Consider the following 21,447-nt stretch of genomic DNA (forward strand, 5'->3'; position numbering starts at 1 on the left):
GCTTTTGTTTGTAAAAAAGAAGCAGGAGAATGAAGTCATGGTCAAATTTGCCGAAGTGAGGACGAGGGAGGGCCTTGTATGCACTTCTGTGGGTAGAATAAAAGTGGTCTAGAGTTATAACGCCCCTAGTGGCGCTGGTTACATGTTGGTAGAAGTGAGGTAGGACAGGTTTATGTCTCCCCGCGTTAAAGTCTCTGCCCACCAGAAACGCTGCCTCTGGGTGAGCGGTTTCTTTTTTGTTTATGGCCCCATACAGTTCGTTGAGTGCCAGAGTGGTGTTTGCTTGCGGAGGGATGTAGACAGCCATGATAATTACAGATGAGAACTCTTGGTAGATCAAATGGTCTGTAGCTTACCATGAGGTATTCTATATCAGGTGAGCAAAAGCTAAAGATTTCCTTCACACTTGAAGCAGCACACCAGTTGTTATTTATGAAAAAACACTCCACTTCCTTTCGACTTCCCCGAAGCCACCGTCCGATCCTGCCGCTGCATGGAGAATCCACCGAGTACTACGTGCATAGCGTCATCATCCAGCCACGTTTCAGTAAGACATATTGCAGCTTTTCAAGTCTCTCTGATGGATGAGCTTCGTTCAAGAGTCTCCCATCTTTTTCTTGAGTGACTGGACATTTGCCAATAAAACGGAGGGGAGCGCCGTTCGGTTTTCTATTCGCCTCAATTTTACCAGAACTCCGCCTCGTCTCCCGTGTCTACGCCTGCAGCATTTTGGTAGCCCATGGAACAACGGTAATAGGGTCCGGTATGAACAGTGGAACAGCTGAGTCGGAGTTGAAGTCGTATTTGAAGTCAAAATCGAGGTTAGTAACTGTCAATCTGATGTCCAGAAGTGCTTGGCGGTCATATGTGATAATAGTATGAACTTTCTGTACAAATAAAAGGAAATATATACACGATAAAAGTCACTATATAGCAAAGGAGTTGGAACTCGTAAGATGTCGGTCTTCTCCGTTGGCACCAGCTTGACACTCATATCTGTGACCATTACTACCACCATTTGACGGACAAACTCGGCAGCCTATCCCAGAGCCTCCCCAGTGTGTCATATTGCCCATTAGACTAAATGAGATTAGGGGTAAAGATGGGCGTATCCTTGGCGAGTATGGGGTCCACAGGGAGAGGAGTTGGTGGGAAAGAATGGATTTCGATGTCAAAGAGGAGTTGACCTTCTTTAGCTTTTCAACCTATGACCTCAAGAGGCTGGCTGAGGGCTAAGCGGCGTAAGGCTAATGCCGATAAATCCTTTGAGTCAGTGTGCATGTGTGGTTATGTAAAACCAGGTCAGTGGGACTCTGGTCATACGAAGCTGTCTTGTCTTGATACTTGTATTGACCCTTAATTACAACTCAATCTGGTAGTAAAGGTGAGTGTACTGTTCTCCCCCCTCCCCACCCCACCCCAGATATCCCACACTTGGTACCTCCGCTGCTGTTCCAGCTCCTCTGGGGAGGGTCCATTTGACACTGGGCGGGGGAGGGTAGCATAACCTGGAGATAGAGAGGGGAAAGAGATTTTCTTAGTATGACTTAAGAAGAAAGCTGTGAAATGCAAGCCATGCTCATGTTTCCACACATGCATCTCTCTAAATTCTTTCTCAGACAGTGCTGTGCCTTTAGGTATTGCAAAGCATGTTGTCATGTATGTTGAGGCTGCATGTACGATCCATTCTAATAGTACCTGCGTCTGCCAGGGAGTTGAGCACTTCCAGTGTGTGGGCCATTCCGTTGGCGAAGAGGGCGGCATCCTCCTTACTGCCGAAGTTGAGCCCCCACACCTGCCGCGCGTCCCGCCACTGGTGGAAGTTGGGCGTGGCCTCATTGTACTTCAGGCCTTTCACAATCGGACAGTTAATCACCACCTTAGAGAGAAGGGGGTCGGAGTCAAGACATGACACTCCCAACATTGGCATATCATGGATACCACTTCTTTATCAAGAAACAAGGTGATGATCTGTATAGTTGAAATGGACAAACTGTAGATTTTAGAGAAGTGAACGGTCTTTACTCATGTTGTATGGAAGAAACTACATTGGTAATGGAAATATTAGACATTAATACAAACACTCAGTGATAAAAATCCATACCGGTATGTGGATCCATTCCGGTATACACGATATATCACCCAGCCCTAAGTGTTAGTGTTTAGGGTGCATCTCAGTCTAATGTGGCATGGTCTCCTCTCCTCCATCTTCCCTAATTGAAAGCTTTTTTCATATTGCACTCAGCCTGTGCTTTCAGATCATGGAGAGGAAGCCAGCTTGGACAAGAGAAATGCACCCTAGGTCTATATCAGTCCAGCAGATGGCACCAGCCTGGTGATTCAATACAAGCCACGGTGCTCTGGGTTTGAGTGACTCAGTCTGAATGTGCTGATGCATCGTTTCTGTTTTACAATCCCTGAATTCCACAGAGCGGAGGAGCGAGCGAGTGCCTAAACTCCCCGCGCCAAAAGAGTCAGGGAGTTAGAGAGAGAGACGCAGACACAGAGGGAGGGGATATAGATACTCGGGGAGAGAGAGAGAGAAAGAGAGGGAGACACAGACACAGAGAGAGGGGACAGAGATACTCAGAGAGAAAGAGAGAGAGCGAGAGAGCAAGAGAGAACGAAGGGGAGGGAGAGACACAAACACAGAGAGAGGCAACAGAGATGGAGAGAGGGGGAAGGCATCCATAATTGTCACAGGAAGTGGTTGAGCTGGCCAACTACCTCTCAGGAAACATACTCCACTTTAAGATACATCTATGGGGTACACTCAGGCGACTGGATGTTTAATGAGAGGATGATACGGAGAGATAGAGGGAGAGGGGGAAGAGATAGAGGGGGATGGGGTGGTGAGATACTGTATCTATACTGAACAAAAATATAAATGCAACAATTTCAACGACTTTACTGAGTTACAGTTCATATAAGGAAATCAGTCCATTTAAATCAATTCATTAGGCCCTAATCTATAGATTTCACATGACTGGGCAGGGGCGCAGCAATGGGTGGGCCTGGGAGGGCACAGGCCCACCCACTGGGGAGCCAGGCCCAGCCAATCAGTTTTCAATACAAAAGGGCTTTATTACAGACAGAAATATTCCTCAGTTTAATCAGCTATCCGGGTGGCTGGCCTCAGATGATCCCGCAGGTGAAGAAGCCGGATGTGGAGGTCCTGGGCTGGCGTGGTTACATTTGACATTTTAGTCATTTAGCAGACGCTCTTATCCAGAGCGACTTACAGTTAGTGAGTGCATACATTATAAACATTTTTCATACTGGCCCCCCGTGGGAATCAAACCCACAACCCTGTCGTTGCAAACGCCATGCTCTACCAACTGAGCTACATCCCTGCCGGCCATTCCCTCCCCTCCCCTGGACGACGCTGGGCCAATTGTGCGCCGCCCCATGGGTCTCCCGGTCGCGGCCGGCTACGACAGAGCCTGGTTTCGAACCAGGATCCCTAGTGGCACAGCTAGCACTGCGATGCAGTGCCTTAGACCACTGCACCACTCGGGAGGTTACACGTGGTCTGTGGCTGTGAGGCCAGTTGGACATACTGCCAAATGCTCTAAAACAATGGAGGTGCTTATGGTAGCGCCGACGAAGATAGTGGCCTCACGACTAGATCTTAGGAAACTTTTCTATTTTGTTTTTTTATGTATTATTTTTTACATTATTAGCTCAGAGTGTTTTGTATCATTACATACAGCCGGGAAAAACTATTGGATATCATAGCGGCAGTAACTCACCAGAACTACCAGCATTACGACCAGGAATACGACTTTCCCGGAGCAGATCCTTTGTTTGCTCTCCCCAGGGCAATTGAACTGATTCCAGCGGCTAACCCAAAACGTCGCCGGCGGAGGAGAGGCACTCGAAGCGGCCTGCAGGTTCGACTTAGGAGGCGCGCATACTACCCGCTAAAGTTCAGTCTTTTGATAACAAAGTCGATGAGCTCAGGGCAAGGATTTATTTCCAGAGAGACATCAGGACCTGTAATATACTTTGTTTCACGAAAACATGTCTCTCTCTGGATATTTTGTCGAAATCGGTCCAGCCAGATGGGTTCTCAGTTCATCGCGCAGACAGAAATAAATATTTCTCCGGGAAGCAGAAGGGCAGAGGTGTGTATTTCATGATTAACGACTCATGGTGTAATTGTAGTAACATACAGTAACTCAAGTCCTTTTGTTTACCCGACCTAGAATACCTCACAATCAAATGCCGACCGTATTATCTCCCAAGATAATTTTCTTCGGTTATAGTCACGGCCGTGTATATCCCCCCCCTCAAGCCAATACCAAGCCCTCAAAGAAACCACATATCCTGAGGCTGCATTTATTGTAGCTGGGGATTTTAACAAAGCAAATTTGAGGACTAGGCTGCCGAAGTTCTATCAACATATCGACTGTTGTACTCGGGCTGCTAAAGTTCGACCATTTCTACTCTAACTTCCGGGATGCTTATAAGGCCCTCCCCCGCCCTCCTTTCGGCAAATCTGACCACGACTCCATTCCTATAGGCAGAAACTAAAACAGGAAGTACCCGTGCTAAGGACTATTCAACGCTGGTCTGACCAATCGGAATCCACACTTCAAGATTGTTTTGATCACGCAGACTGGGATAAGTTCCGGGTAGCTTGCAAAAATTATTTCAACGAATACACTGAAACATTGACTGAGTTTATCAGGAAGTTTATAGTAGATGTTGTGCCCACTGTGACTATTAAAACCTACCCTAACCAGAAACGGTGGATAGATGGCAGCATTCGCGCAAAACTGAAAGCGCAAACCAGCGCATTTAACCATGGCAAGGTGACTGGGAATATGGCGGAATACAAACAGTGTAGCTATTCACTCCGCAAGGCAATTAAACAGGCAAAACATCAGTATAGAGACAAAGTGGAGTTGCCATTCAACGTCTCAGACACGAGACGTATGTGGCAGGGTCTACAGACAATCACGGACTACAAAAGGAAAACCAGCCACATCGCCGACACCGACGTCTTGTTTCCAGACAAGCTAAACACCTTCTTTGCCCGCTTTGAGGATAACACAGTGCCACTGACGCGGCCCATTACCAAGGACTGTGGGCTTTCCTTCTCCGTGGCCGACGTGGTTAAGTCATTTAAGCATGTTAACCCCCGCAAGGCTGCCGGCCCAGACGGCATCTCTAGCTGCGTCCTCAGAGCACGCCCAGACCAGCTGGCTGGTGTGTTTACGGACATATACAATCTATCCCAGTCTGCTGTCCCCACATGCTTCAAGATGGCCACCATTGTTCCTGTACCCAAGAAAGCAAAGGTAACTGTACTAAATGACTATCGCCCCGTAGCACTCACCTCTGTCATCATGAAGTGCTTTGAGAGACTAGTAAAGGATCATATCACCTCTACCTTACCGGTCACCCTAAGACCCACTTCAATTTGCTTACCGCCCCAATTGAACAACAGACGATGCAATCGCCATCACACTGCACACTGCCCTATCCCATCTGGACAAGAGGAATACCTATGTAAGAATGCTGTTCATTGACTATAGCTCAGCATTCAACACCATAGTACCCTCCAAGCTCATCATTAAGCTCGAGGCCCTGGGTCTGAACCCTGCCCTGTGCAACTGGGTCCAAGACTTCCTGATGGGCCGCCCCCAGGTGGTGAAGGTAGGGAACAACATCTCCACTTCGCTGATCCTCAACACTGGGGCCCCACAAGGGTGCGTGCTCAGCCCCCTCCTGTACTCCCTTTTCACCCATGACTGCGTGGCCAAGCACGCCTCCAACTCAATCATCAAGTTTGCAGATGACACAACAGTAGTAGGCTTGATTACCAACAATGACGAGACAGCCTACAGGGAGGAGGTGAGGGCTCTGGGAGTGTGGTGCCAGGAAAATAACCTCACACTCAACGTCAACAAAACAAAAAGGAGATGATTGTGGACTTCAGGAAACAGCAGAGGGTGCACCCCCCTATCCACATTGACGGGACCGCAGTGGGGAAGGTGGAAAGCTTCAAGGTCCTTGGCATACACATCACTGACAAACTGAAATGGTCCACCACGCAGACAGTGTGGTGAAGAAGGCGCAACAGAGCCTCTTCAACCTCAGGAGGCTGAAGAAATTTGGATTGGCACCTAAAACCCTCACAAACTTTTACAGATACACAATTGAGAGCATCCTGTCTGCACCGACCGCAACCGCAAGGCTCTCCAGAGGGTAGTGCGGTCTGCCGAACGCATTACCGGGGGCAAACTACCCGCCCTCCAGGACACATACAGCACCCGATGTCACAGGAAGGCCAAAAAGATCATCAAGGACATCAACCACCCGAGCCACTGCCTGTTCACCCCGCTATCATCCAGAAGGCGAGGTCAGTACAGGTGCATCAAAGCTGGGACTGAGAGACTGAAAAACTGCTTCTGTCTCAAGGCCATCAGACTGTTAAATAGCCATCACTAGCACATTAGAGGCTGCTGCTGCCTATAGAAATCACTGGCCACTTTAAGAAATGGAACACTAGTCACTTTAATAATGTTTACTTATCTTGCATTACTCATCTCATATGTATATACTGTATTCTATAATATTCTACTGTATCTTAGTCCATGCCGCTCTGTCATTGTTAATCCATATATGTATATATTCTTAATTCCATTCCTTACTTAGATTTGTGTGTATTGGGTATATGTTGTGAAATTGTTAGATATTACCCAGCCACGTCGCCTAAAAAATATATAAAAATATATAAATGCAACATGGGACCAACACTTTACATGTTGCATTTATATTTTTGTTCAGTATATATAGTGTTGTTTGTCTTGTTCTATTGTTAAAGCTGTGACAGTACAGGAGGTGTAAGTATTGATAGGCCCCATGTGCTCCGTGCCACCCAGGCCCGTACTAGCCTGCTGGCCCTGATGGGTGAACTATAGGAGACAGAATACAGCTCGTTGACCCAGCACAGAGAACCTGTGGTAGGGTGTCTGTGCTTGCATCACAGAGGAAGTTAGTGGGTGTTAGTCTGCCTGCACATGGCCACAGGTGGAGAAAGGGCTGATTCACAGTTCTACAGCTGGCAGGGCTTGTTGGTACTAGAGGTGTGCAGCTGTTGATGTACAACATCACACAAGACCAAACACACACACAATCAGTGAAACATGCATTCACACACACTTTAACCCATAGTCATAGATAATGTAAATATAGACGTGCACGCACGCACGCACACACACACACACACACACAACCTGTTGATCTGTCTGCATCTTGCGTCCCACCACTCTGAAGGCGTTAGTGGAGGGGTTGTGGTAGATCTGGACCCTGCTGAAGACCTGAGGCCCTGTTCCTGCCGAGAGCCACTTCTTATCCGCATCATCATAGATCATCACCGTGGCCCGAGCCTGGCATATACTGGACTCACTAAGGGAGAGACAGAGAAAGAGAGTTATTGTACAATGTAATGATTTATTATGCAAAAAAAGCTTATTGAGTTGAATTGATAGAGATAGTGTGAGATAGAAAGGGGGCAAGGAGAAGAAGGGATGCTGTTGGGGGAGGGGTTAATGATGGAGAAGGGAGGAGGGAACCAGGGGCAAGTATGGTGGAGTACAGTGGTGTAGGGAGAGAGGGAGGGGAGAAGACAGGACAGGGAGGTTAGAGGGGGAGAGAAATAATCAGAAAAATTAGCTAGGTCACACGCTGCCATAAACAAGACATGCCTGAGAGTTGAGCCAGTCCATACAGGCTATCGTCCAGTTGCTCTGTTCAAACTCACCCAACCAATGTCACACAATGGCTGTCAATGGACCCCGAGCACTGATGCAAGCCAGCTCAATACACTCTTAATGAAGGGAGGAAGCAACAGGTAATACGCCATATTGAATGGTGTCTCTTCAGCACAATCAGCAGGCCATTTAGTGTTTAGTCTAAGTTTAGGTCTTCCCTTGACATGTGTATTATGAGAATACAGTTGAAGTCGGAAGTTTACATATGCCTTAGCCAAATACATTTAAACTCAGTTTTTCACAATTCCTGACATTAAATCCTAGTAAAAATTCCCTGTCTTAAATCAGTTAGGATCACCACTTTATTTTAAGAATGTGAAATGTTGGGTCAAACATTTCGGGTAGCCTTCCACAAGCTTCCCACAATAAGTTGGGTGAATTTTGGGCCATTCCTCCTGACAGAGCTGGCTGGTGTAACTGAGTCAGGTTTGTAGGCCTCCTTGCTCGCGCACGCTTTTTCAGTTCTGCCCACACATTTTCTATAGGATTGAGGTCAGGGCTTTGTGATGGCCACTCCAATACCTTGACTTTGTTGTCCTTAAGCCATTTTGGCACAACTTTGGAAGTGTGCTTGGGGTCATTGTCCATTTGGAAGACCCATTTGCGACCAAGCTTTAACTTCCTGACAGATGTCTTGAGATGTTGCTTCAATATATCCACATAATTTTCCTTCCTCATCTATTTTGTGAAGTGCACCAGTCCCTCTTGCAGCAAAGCACCCCCACAGCATGATGCTGCCACCCCCGTGCTTCACGGTTGGGATGGTGTTCTTCGGCTTGCAAGTAACCCCCTTTTTCCTCCAAACATAACGATGGTCATTATGGCCAAACAGATCTATTTTTGTTTCATCAGACCAGAGGACATTTCTCCAAAAAGTACGATCTTTGTCCCCATGTGCAGTTGCAAACCGTAGTCTGGCTCTTTTATGGCGGTTTTGGAGCAGTGGCTTCTTCCTTGCTGAGCGGCCTTTCAGGTTATGTCGATATAGACTAGTTTTACTGTGGATATAGATACTTGTGTACCTGTTTCCTCCAGCATTTTCACAAGGTCCTTTGCTGTTGTTCTGGGATTGATTTGCACTTTTCACACCAAAGTACGTTCATCTCTAGGAGACAGAACGTGTCTCCTTCCTGAGTGGTATGACGGCTGCGTGGTCCCATGGTGTTTATACTTGCGTACTATTGTTTGTACAGATGAACGTGGTACCTTCAGGCTTTTGGAAATTGCTCCCAAGGATGAACCAGACTTGTGGAGGTCTACAATTTTTTTTCTGAGGTCTTGGCTGATTTCTTTTGATTTTCCCATGATGTCAAGCAAAGGGGCACTGAATTTGAAGGTAGGCTTAGAAATACATCCACAGGTACACCTCCAATTGACTCAAATGATGTCAATTAGCCTATCAGAAGCTTCAAAAGCCATGACTACATTTTCTGGAATTTTCCAAGCTGTTTAAAAGGCACAGTCATCTTAAAATAAAAATTACTTGTGTCATGCGTAGATGTCCTAACCGACTAGCCAAAACTATAGTTTGTTAACAAGACATTTGTAGAGTGGTTGAAAATTGAGTTTTAATGACTCCAACCTAAGTGTATGTAAACTTCCGACTTCAACTGTATATGCACTGATGCATTTACCAGATGTTAGTGCGTGTATGAAAGAGTGAAAGTCAGTGTGGGAAGAGATGGAGGAAGAGTAGGAGAAACAGACCAGACAGACAAGGATAGAGAGACAAGGAGAAAAAGAGAGCAGGAATGCAGTAGAGTCATTCAACCAATTCGGTACCTTTTGAGAAGTGTAAGTTGGTTAAAAAAAAAATCTTTAGATAGATTTCACCTAATTTTAACATTCTGTCATAAAAAATGGAGCAGTTGAAATGTTCAATTTCATAAAAACATGTTTTCCCATCTCAAGACATTCAATTAAAAATGACTATAGTAAGTGCCTATTAAGCTCCAAATAAAGTAACAGGGTTGAATGTAAGAGTTGACGATTTCATCTTAAATCAGTCATGAATCCCCTTGTGACAGGGGGAATGGAAGCTTGTTTGCAACAGGGAGTGCCAATTGAATGCAAGCTTCACAAAAATGTTTAAATTATTTTAAAAATTCTAGCCTCCTCTATGGGTAACAGGGTTGACGTGTAATACTCGACCAGCTCAGTTTTCCACCACAAAACAGCCAAAAAGAATAGAACCAGCTCACCTGCTTTTACACTACGATTTGTTTTTAAGGAATCCTTTCACCATATTAAAACAAGAGTTCAGTTCACATAACATGGTTGACCTTAAAACGAGGGACAGACGTAAATGAATCACTAATCACATTAAATAAATAATAATCATCAGAAATTACTTTGTCATAGCAACAAAATAACTAGGGCTTAAAAAAAGAAGAAGTCACAGATGATACACTTTAGCAAGTCTTTATTCATATTTAAAATCATATTTATTGAATTCTCCATGTGGTCTATGTTAAAATGCACTTCATTCAATATAACAGGCTTTTAAAATTCAATATTGGTCCACAATTTCTACTTAAAATATCAAAAGGGACGCAAAAGGCACTCTTTTCATGGAACGACCCATTAAACGGCAAATTTTATGACGAGAGGAGAGATTGGTTTGATCCAAAATAAGATTGTTTGGGAACAACAAGAGGCTGACAAAGACCGGAAGCTTTGCCGTGTTCCGACAGAGGAGGATCTGGAACCTTCCACCTGCACTACATCAACATCTCCTCCCACCCACCCACAGGGAGAGCCCCTACAGATAGCTGACTGCCATGCAGGCTCCTGGGGCAGCTTTGCATTAAGTCCCACAGACAGCAAAATAACACTAGAAATGCAACCTGTTCTTAGGAAAATGTACCAGCTAATACAAACCTGGGCACTTTCGTAGCCCCTGGTCTATAAGAGAAATTAAACCAACTTTAGAGACTACAGGAAATACAAACCGGTCTATAGGAGAGGACTGCAGTGTTGTGCAAGTAGGCTTATATGCAGTGGCACTGACATACAGGTGTCACTGACTAGAGCCAGGCATGGTGACATGGTGTTGGCAGGGTGACACTGACAGACACAGATTGTGAGGGCCTCCCCGATGCTCTGGCTCATATCAAGGCTCACACACTCCCCTAGTCACACATACAGGGGAAGTCCCTGACCACCAGACAAGGCTGAGTGAGTGAGTGAGTGAGAGAGGCTCCATTCCCACTATGAGAGATGAGTCTGAGGAGCGGAGTGGAGAAATAGATTTCTACTTTTCAATTCACATTACATCTTTGCCTTACCTTTCATTGCGGCTGGCAACACAACATTCTTGGTCCGCAGCTCAAATTGACCGTAAATATCACAGTAGCCACTAGCCAGTAAGCACAAACTATTTAACAATCTGAGCAACTTTTCTTCTAAAACACATTACAATACTGAATAATGCAACAAAACCATATTCCACTCTTGAGTAATGCAACAATCCACAACCATGTGCAGACAAATAAAAAGGGTTTATTTTCTTGTCCCTACACATTAAATTAGCTGACAATACACAGCCAACTCCTGCTAGCTAGCTTCAAGTTATTGTCACGTGCACTAGTACAGTGAAATGCCTTTCTTGCTTACTCTTTCCCAACAAGTTCGCAAGTTTACATTGCAGTATATGTGTAGCCGACTGCATTTTTGTGAAAAGTGTAGTAAGTGTGAAGACCCTCAGAGAGAGAGAGAGAGAGCAAAAGAGAACCAGGGAGAGCGAGAGGGAGCAGACTGTCAGAAAGCATGTCTAATTTCTCTCCTTTTCCATCCTCTCCTAATCCATCTCTTCTCCCACGTCGCCTCTCTCCCTCCATCTATCCAGCCCGTGACACAATCTCCCACTTCCTGTGACATAGCTCTGTAGCCACAGCCCACTTCCTACTCCCAGCAATGCCTAATAAGGGTTGACAGCCTGACTAGTGAACAATACACACACGCTCATTCATATACACAAACTCACCCTTTCAAGTTTACCCACTCATGTGCCCACTGTTGACCCAAATGTTTGTTAGGTAAGGTACGTGAAGAAAGGAGGAAATTGATAGAAAGAAAAATTAAATAAAGATGTCCCTGGCTGGGGACATAACGGTGTGAGGGAAGAGGGTGAGGAAAGAGACGTGGATCGTGGTCAGTAGGCACAGAAACAGAAGAGCTATCTGAACTTTCCCAGCAAGTATGCCAATATTCAATTTCAAAATGTTCTCTCACATTTGTTTTTAGTGAACACAACCCACCCAGGTATGGAGCAGTGAGGGCTGCTGCTAACTGGGAAGGTACAGAGAAAAGGGACTGGGAAATGGATGCATTTTTAATAGGAGGGAATGCAGGGGCTCAGGAGGACCGAGAGTGAGGAGTGAATTATTGATACATCTACAGATATTGAAACTCCCATGTTAAAGCAGGCCACACACACACAACACGTGTGCACATGTCGACACAGTCCGAGAGGTTGGCAGGCATGCTACATGGACGCACATGTTTTTCTACACGTTAGCATCTGAATGAACCATGGGGGAAAAAGGCCATAAACAACCTATTCCAAGTGTCCAAGCAGCGCACATAATGCAGTCCTTGAAGGTTAGTTAAGAGTCCAGACTAGTAGTTAAGCTAAGTGTTAACTAGCTCACCAGTTCATTTAAGAGGTGTTGTACAGTGAGAGCCAATAGATCACTGGCTGGCTGAGCATTAAAATAACTCAACCAAGGAATGGACATTTTCAGTCTTAATCTGAGGAATTTTCACAGACCCTTGAAACATTAGCTGTGTTGGATGTGGCTACTGCTCGTCAAAATCATAACCAAGTGCTCTTGCAAAGGTTATGAAAATATCCATTCTGTCAAGCAGACAAATTAGCAACCTAACTAATAACATTATGATAATAACATTATGATACATTTATGGCCTGAATACAGACAGACAACGCCTAGAGGAGAACAAACAAACCAAACTCAATGACAACGTTTAGTAGAGAATAAAAAATACAGAAACTCAACACTGACAATTAGAGACAGAATGGGAGCCTATAATTTCTCAGTCAGTGAGGGGTTAACAGGAAACTGCAGTGCACGACTGGGGCACATGCTCTAAGAAGTCTGTATAAGGCTTTGCACAGAGCTTGTACTGACAAGTACAGTCAGGTCCAGTGGCCCTCCCTCCATGCTTATTTTCTTCCTCCCCCTCGCTGTCTCCACGTCTGTCCCCCATCGTCCCTCTTAATCCCTCAATCCTCTTCTTCATCTCTGCGTTCATACTTAGGCTACCAGTTAAATCAGTCTACCATTTTTTGTCTCAAGCCCCCTGCCAAACATGTTAGCAATTTGGCCTTTCCCTCCACTGTTCCACTTTGGCCTTCTATCCCTCTGTTCGTTTGGCAGAACATGTTGGACACATATGTTGAGTGCTTGCTATGTCCTGTCAGTGTGCTATGATGCCTTGGGGTCATTCATGCCAGTCAAACTGTCCAGTCTAGCACATCACGTCAACAGAAAGTCTGTATTGCGCTCTAATTTGGTCACAGGTACAGTCATGTACAAATCAATAATGGTGCTTGAACTTTTTCAAAGTCGCATATCATCAGTCATATATCAATAGTCATATTCAACATGACTAAAGGGAATGAAATAAGAGGCATCACAGTTCAGTTTATTCTGATCTCAGGAGGAAATGTGAACAAATGTTATTCCACTCATAGTTCCTCTTCCTTCTCAGCCCACTCTAAAAAGCTTTAAAAAATGTCTACTTTGAAATGAGAGATAAAACAATAAAAAGTAAAGCAACGCTAACTCCCTCTCTCAGCCTTAATAAAAATACACACCCCAGTTCCAAGTCGTGGATGATGACGATACCGATATCACACATTCTTAAAAAGCAGAGGAAAAATTACCTGGTCCTGTCTCTCCAGGATACAGCACACAACCTGGGTCTCTCTAGCACCACAAAGTGAGTACACACACAAATGACAGGGGCATAGGTGACCAACCATGTGTGACCTCTTATTCAGTTTATGTACAAAAACATAAAAACAATTGCCTTAGTTTTGTCTAAAAACATTACACTGACAGTTGAAGTTACCAGTATCATCTGACAGTATTGTCCTCAATGAATGTACCCTCCAGTCAAGTACAGGGCTGTCACAGTGACATCACAGACTCAGTGATACACTACATGGCCAAAAGCATGTGGACACCTGCTAGTCGAAAATTTAATTCTGAGGATGCTAAGTAATGAAGAGGATGCTAAGTAATTTAATAAACAGTTGTAAAGATGGACAGAATACCTCAGATCCTTGAAGTACAGGTAGAGTATTTGTAAGAGGCAAACCGTATGGAACGACTGGCTGACTACTGAAGCCCCAGACTAAAAATTGAGGAGGACCAGGGCCCCTGTGGTAATCCTTTGCCTACTGCTGTTAACTTTCCTTCCACTTTCCTTCTCTCTGTCTCCCTTCCTCTTGCCTGCCCCTCCTCACACAGGTCCTAGCATGCTGCTATACACAGACTGAAGACTAGTGCTTTTAGTCTCTCCCGTCAGCCACACTGCACCAGGCACACAGCACCAGGCACACAGCACCAGCCACACAGCACCAGGCACACAGCACCAGCCACACAGCACCAGCCACACAGCACCAGCCACACAGCACTAGCCACAAAGCACCAGCCACACAGCACCAGGCACACAGCACCAGCCACACAGCACCAGCCACACAGCACTAGCCACACAGCACCAGGCACACAGCACCAGCCACACAGCACCAGCCACACAGCGCAGGCTCTTTTTTTTTTCTGTCGCTCTCTCAAAAGGTGTCGGACTCTCATTCTCTGTCTCTTGTTATGTTCTGCCTCTCAAACTCTTTCATGCGCCAACTCTCTCAGTCAGGTCCAAACCACTCAGCATTCTTTGTGTGCTGACTCATCGGTGCCTGAGTTTCTCTGGAATCGTCTCTCCAACGTTGTGAAACAGTTCCCTGGCTGTCTGGGCCAGGCCTCTGACCACTTCAAAGAGGCCGAGGAGCAAAAGCAGCATTCCAGCTCCTGAAGCGCTCTGGGGGGGCCGTGATCGTGACTATGCCCTTATTTGGACCATTGAATCATCTCTCCCCTCTCTGTGTTCGCTTAATTCCTTTTACAGGTCGAAGCATATCCTCCCTGAGAGGCTGAGGAGGAGGCATACCCCCTTGGAGAAGATCCCCCTCATTAGGGCGTGGGAGATGCCGAGAGAAACTCCCCACTCTCTCAGTTGTCCAGACATGTAACTCTATCCACATATCCAGAGAATATGTTATGGGTATGAAACTGCGAGCACAGGGAACAAAAGATGGAGGGAGGAAGGATAGAATCTAAATTGAGTTGATCCTCACTTTTATGGAGGTCTGTGAGTGCTGCATGCCTGTGGCTTGACACTTAGCTATATAGATGCTTAGCAGTAGTAGAATTTCCTTCATCATTATCCTCAAAAGGGTCAACGCTGGTCAAGACACAGGATGTCTAATTTTCAGCTTAAGTACATAATCAAATCATGGATCTATGAAATGTTGCTGTCCTACTCTGATGGTATGCACATACTATCTTACAAAGTGTCTTCAAATGGTTACACTTGCCTTGTGGTCACTAAGGTTCATGCATGAACATGCTTGTTACTTGAGAATGAAGCAATGGAATGACGATCAGTAAATCTACCTTTTGAACAAGGTGGTACTTTTTATAGTTATATCCCATTGTGGACATTCAATAGAGACGGTTCATGAATTCACTACTCATTGAAAATGTATCCAAATGACTAAAGCTATAATTATTCAACACAGATATTATCAGATGGAGAGACCCAACTGGGCGATCTGAAGAGGCAACCAGTGCAGCGAAAGTACAAAAGCTGATAGTTTCAGTAAACAAGATTAGTTGCTTCGCTAATCATTCACAAAAATGTCACCCATGCAGGAAATAGTGTTCTCTCTCTCTCTCTCTCCCTGAGACAAAGAGAAGAAGGAGAAATGGCAGCCATTGCTGACCGTGCATTAAATCATTACAACATGGCTACCACAACAAGCTTTAGCTTCACCAGGTCAGACCCAGCCTGTCTCAGCCACGGCCAGCGACCATTGATTTTAGAGTATCCAACATAGAGATCCTATTAAATTACTATTCTAGTTCCTAATTCTATGGTATCCCATGCCTAGTGTTAGGTTTCTCACCTACAGCTCCACAGTTACGGTGCAATTTTACACGGTGTAGCTATGCTGATGCCCACGGCTTGTTGGGACAAAGCCAACCAAGGCCTGGAGCTGCCCAGGGAACCAGAAGGAGAATATGATGACGGTTGTTCCAGAGACACAACAGTGGCTCTGTGAAACCAGTTTCCTCCTTACGCATCTACATGGATCAGCTACAGGCAGCACTACATTTCTTATTGATGGGATATAAAGGAGAAACTGGTAGCGCTGGGAATGAGGGATATGGGTGTGTGGAAGGACACTAGCTAGGGTGGAGGGAAGGAACAGAATGGTGTATATGGGAGTGTCAGGCAGAATCCCAAATCCCCCCTTCCCCTCGAAACTCCATTTGCACGTTCACGCGCAAAGCCACTTCAAACGAGCCAGCAAGGCTGCAGGCTCCAGAGCAAAGTGCTATCCCAACACACACTGCAAAATGTTTGGAGTTTGCGCAATTTCATACATATAATTGAGAGGTTTATATGACCCGTGTTTTATTCACCGTCAGTGTACTGTGCTATAGGAGGGTGTAGAGGATTATTTGGTCAGTGACCAAAGTCCTACTGTTGCTTCCTGTTTATCATGCCCTACCCACCATTCTGCACCCGCCTAGACTGTAGATGTGTGAGAGACACCTTTGAACAAGAAGGGGGGATATTGTAATCTAAATGCTTAGTAATAGAAGAAAACCCACAACAACCACCAAGGAAACTGGATTTGTCACTATTGAGACAATAGATGGTTTTATACATTGTGCACTGCTTCTCATCCCAAGGCAGGCCCCCACATAAAGGCCTATTTATGTGCCCTAATTCAGGGAGGACCGATGGGGGTAAATCGTTATGGGGGGGCGAGGGAGTGGTGATCAGGTGTTGGACATAAAAACTCTGTCATAAGGCCAGTTGCTTTAAATGGGAGAGCTTGTGGTGAAGCATGTCACAGATTGTTCGGCCACAGTGTCATTCAGTGTTAATGTATAAAGTATTTTCTGTGAATACTACCACACACGCAACCACACGAGTCCCATTGATTTTTGTACAGGGAACCGACCTGAATGTACTTTGATGAACAAAGGAATTAAGGAAATAGTCTACTTATGGAGACATGAAAATCACCATACCAACGCTTAGTGATGACAAATACAGTGGGCAAAAAAAGTATTTAGTCAGCCACCAATTGTGCATGTTCTCCCACTTAAAAAGATGAGAGAGGCCTGTAATTTTCATCATAGGTACACGTCAACTATGACAGACAAAATGAGAAAATAAATTCCAGAAAATCACATTGTAGGATTTTTAATGAATTTATTTACAAATTATGGTGGAAAATAAGTATTTGATCAATAACAAAAGTTTCTCAATACTTTGTTATATACCCTTTGTTGGCAATGACACAGGTCAAACGTTTTCTGTAAGTCTTCACAAGGTTTTCACACACTGTTGCTGGTATTTTGGCCCATTCCTCCATGCAGATCTCCTCTAGAGCAGTGATGTTTTGGGGCTGTCGCTGGGCAACACGGACTTTCAACTCCCTTCAAATATTTTCTATGGGGTTGAGATCTGGAGACTGGCTAGGCCACTCCAGGACCTTGAAATGCTTCTTACGAAGCCACTCCTTCGTTGCCCGGGCGGTGTGTTTGGGATCATTGTCATGCTGAAAGACCCAGCCACGTTTCGTCTTCAATGCCCTTGCTGGTGGAAGGAGGTTTTCACTCAAAATCTCACGATACATGGCCCCATTCATTCTTTCCTTTACACGGATCAGTCATCCTGGTCCCTTTGCAGAAAAACAGCCCCAAAGCATGATGTTTCCACGCCCATGCTTCACAGTAGGTATGGTGTTCTTTGGATGCAACTCAGCATTCTTTGTCCTCCAAACACGACGAGTTGAGTTTTTACCAAAAAGTTCTATTTTGGTTTCATCTGACCATATGACATTCTCCCAATCCTCTTCTGGATCATCCAAATGCACTCTAGCAAACTTCAGACGGGCCTGGACATGTACTGGCTTAAGCAGGGGGACACGTCTGGCACTGCAGGATTTGAGTCCCTGGCGGCGTAGTGTGTTACTGATGGTAGGCTTTGTTACTTTGGTCCCAGCTCTCTGCAGGTCATTCACTAGGTCCCCCCGTGTGGTTCTGGGATTTTTGCTCACCGTTCTTGTGATCATTTTGACCCCACGGGGTGAGATCTTGCGTGGAGCCCCAGATCGAGGGAGATTATCAGTGGTCTTGTATGTCTTCCATTTCCTAATAATTGCTCCCACAGTTGATTTCTTCAAACCAAGCTGCTTACCTATTGCAGATTCAGTCTTCCCAGCCTGGTGCAGGTCTACAATTTTGTTTCTGGTGTCCTTTGACAGCTCTTTGGTCTTGGCCATAGTGGAGTTTGGAGTGTGACTGTTTGAGGTTGTGGACAGGTGTCTTTTATACTGATAACAAGTTCAAACAGGTGCCATTAATACAGGTAACGAGTGGAGGAGAGAGGAGCCTCTTAAAGAAGAAGTTACAGGTCTGTGAGAGCCAGAAATCTTGCTTGTTTGTAGGTGACCAAATACTTATTTTCCACCATAATTTGCAAATAAATTCATTTAAAATCCTACAATGTGATTTTCTTGATTTTTTTTCCTCATTTTGCCTGTCATAGTTGACGTGTACCTATGATGAAAATTACAGGCCTCTCTCATCTTTTTAAGTGGGAGAACTTGCACAATTGGTGGCTGACTAAATACTTTTTTTCCCCACTGTACACAACGATTATGTGCCATAAAAGTATTAGCTAAAGGATTACAACATAATGACTGTTACTAATGACTGTGTCATCAAAGACAAATTTAGACAAACAACTAAACTTCAGCCATAATAGGTCCTGACTCCTCAGCCAGGGGTCAAAAGATCACTGATGATGGTAGAGGAGGAGAGGGTAGCAAGTGAAATACCCTCCCTGTGGGTCTACACAAGCCACTGGCTTCCAGTCTGGCCTCCATAGCCCATTTCAATATGGACAGGCAGGCAGACAAAGAATGATGTGAGATAAATAAAAGGAGACTGTAGGTGAGTCAGTCTGTGTTCCTGCTTTTAGGAGGAGGATCAATACTATACGTGCTCAGCATAGAGAGAGTGAAAGGGGAACATTTTAAACTGGTGAGAGGAGCCTTTTATCCCCCCCAAACACACAGGGGGGCAGGTAGCCTAGTGGTTAAGAGTGTTGGGCCAGTAATAAAAATGTTCCTGGTTTGAATCTCAGAGGCAACTAGGTGAAAAATCTGTTGATGGGCCCTTGAGCAAGAGTTTAAAATTCAGAAAAAGTAAAACGGTATGTTTCACAACCACCTTACACCTGAAGGGTGTCCTGTGTAGGCCTACTGTATGCTAGCCCAGCCCAGGGGGTAGTCATTGAGTCACAGCAGGCATCGGTTTGATAACAACAATGAATCCTCCAGCTGCCATTAATGAAGATTGATGCATTTCCTGTGTGACAGTGTAGTCTGAGATAAAGAAACATGGTGGAAACTGACCAGAAAGGCTCAGCTGACTATGGTTATAAGGAGTTATAGGGGGGATGTATGCACAGCCAGGGTGGACAGAGAATATGGTTATCTTTGTGTAACAAACTGCCTTGGATGTATTGACTGTGAAGTCTATATTTATTAGATTTGGGTCAGCTCAGGATCTAGGCCTACCTGTATTGGGAGAAACCATGGAACATTTAACCAGTTGGCTGCACTTCAGTGTCAACATGCACATACGGTAGACTATGCTGGAGGACAATGAACTTGATTATGTGACAGACAACATTACATTCCTCACCCATTATGTTAGGAAGGTAAAAGACACAACCTCTTTAGGTGGGGCCAGAGCCCATTCATTCAGTAGGCCTAGAAGTCAGTGTTGGCTTTAGCAAAGTAAACCAAAGTGACCAGCAACAGGTTAAAAACAATACAAGGCCTTACTTACCCAACTAGGTTTTGCAAAAGCAGTGTGAGAGATTCAAGATTGGTTAAAGATAAGTTGTTGCAGAGGTTATGGAATGACAAAAAATATACCTTGTGGATAGAGTCCCAGTTACATTATATAATACAAATGTACATAGGCACAGGTCATATGCAAGGTGCCATTGTGTTTGAATCAGGAAAAAAAAGAACATTCCAGAAAAGGCCTAACCAGTGTCGGCTTCAAAGCTGTAATTGCTAACTGCACAGGCTACAACAGGATGTGGATGGAATTCGTAGACTGGCGTGTTCCATGCTCGGTGCAATTTGGTTCGGGGGGGGGATACGTGGTGCTATGGCAGGCCAGCTGACCAGACAACTTCATGTCTAGCATTCACAACAGCGTGCTCAACCACAGGGCACCATTGCAGATAGCAGTTCCATTTCCCACCAGTATGTCCCTAATAGGCCACAAAAAATATTAATTCCATGATAAATGTAAATCACCATGGGACACAAATTGTCATTCAAGTAAAGTACAAATTACCTGTTCTAATGCCCTCTAGGCCTATTGTACTGGAATTAGGCCACCTCACAATATGTTCAACTATAATAGAGCAACAGGCTACTACTGTATGACAAGGGAAAGACACCAGACACTGCGCTCGAGCTGACATTTCTCTGATTCTTCTCTCACTGAGACGCGTTCCAAAATTCCACTGGGCTACAAAGTGATACATTGTATCAGGTGCTCTACTTTGAAACAAGTTAGTTTAGTCTTGCGGTCACTTTGATGATGACATGTTTAGGCTATCTCGAGTCAAAACTAGACTGCCGAAACAGTTCGATATCTATCGATCTTACAATATGAGAAATAATGTGACAGACTCCAAACAAAAACTTGCACCGTCCATGCTCGAGCACTACAAGCACACAAAAACGATATGTTGTGTTGTAGTCTCAAAATAAAATGAACAGACCGATCAGATTTGACCCGCTTTACCTCATTGTTAGGCGAGAGTGGAGATCCTCTCCGACGCAGTTTTTTCGGCTTCAAATCTAAGCCCGCGGTTCAAAAGCAAAAAAATAAAATAAAAAACGAGGATATTGGCGAGATACACATCTATCTACCCGTAAATGGGTAGCCTACGATCCACAAGCAGGATAAAGAGAAGCACACCTCGACGATTTCCTGGTTTCGGAGAGAGAGGGGTTGAAAGACTGGATACAGTAGTGGAGCGCGCTTGTCAACTCGAATCAGGATCCGAGACTCATCTCTCCTTTCTAAACAGGCTACCATAAACGAGCAAACGCTGTCAGGACAAACGAAAGCCTCTTTCTCAAATTTGTCCAAGTGGGAACTCCTCTTGATCTGTAATGCTGTGAATCTTCTCCAGACCTTCCTCTCGGTCTGTGTAATTTCATTGGTGTTTACACTCAACCCGCAGCCAGCTTTCAACTCGAAGTAGGCTTTCTTTCCATGTTCACCCGCCACTCCTCTCT

General features: G+C 45.0%; 1 protein-coding gene across 2 annotated transcripts in view; it reads right to left on the bottom strand.

Annotated features, from left to right (window-relative positions):
- LOC311101341 (vasodilator-stimulated phosphoprotein-like) overlaps window positions 1–21,447 on the bottom strand; it is a 33,228-nt gene extending 11,781 nt beyond the window's left edge. Inside the window, exons 1-4 of one of the 2 annotated variants that reach the window (XM_084142477.1) lie at window positions 20,948–21,447; window positions 7,248–7,419; window positions 1,699–1,879; window positions 1,442–1,508 (exon numbers count right to left, since the gene is read on the bottom strand). In XM_084142477.1, the coding sequence (XP_083998603.1) occupies window positions 1,442–1,508; window positions 1,699–1,879; window positions 7,248–7,419; window positions 20,948–20,952 (425 nt within the window). In that variant the 5' untranslated portion in view covers window positions 20,953–21,447. The remainder of the gene's footprint in view (window positions 1–1,441; window positions 1,509–1,698; window positions 1,880–7,247; window positions 7,420–20,947) is intronic. The other variant, XM_084142478.1, reaches the window with a different exon arrangement.

The sequence above is a fragment of the Coregonus lavaretus genome, assembly GCF_964263955.1.
Source record: "Coregonus lavaretus genome assembly, chromosome: 26".
Classification (NCBI taxonomy): Eukaryota; Metazoa; Chordata; class Actinopteri; order Salmoniformes; family Salmonidae; genus Coregonus; species Coregonus lavaretus.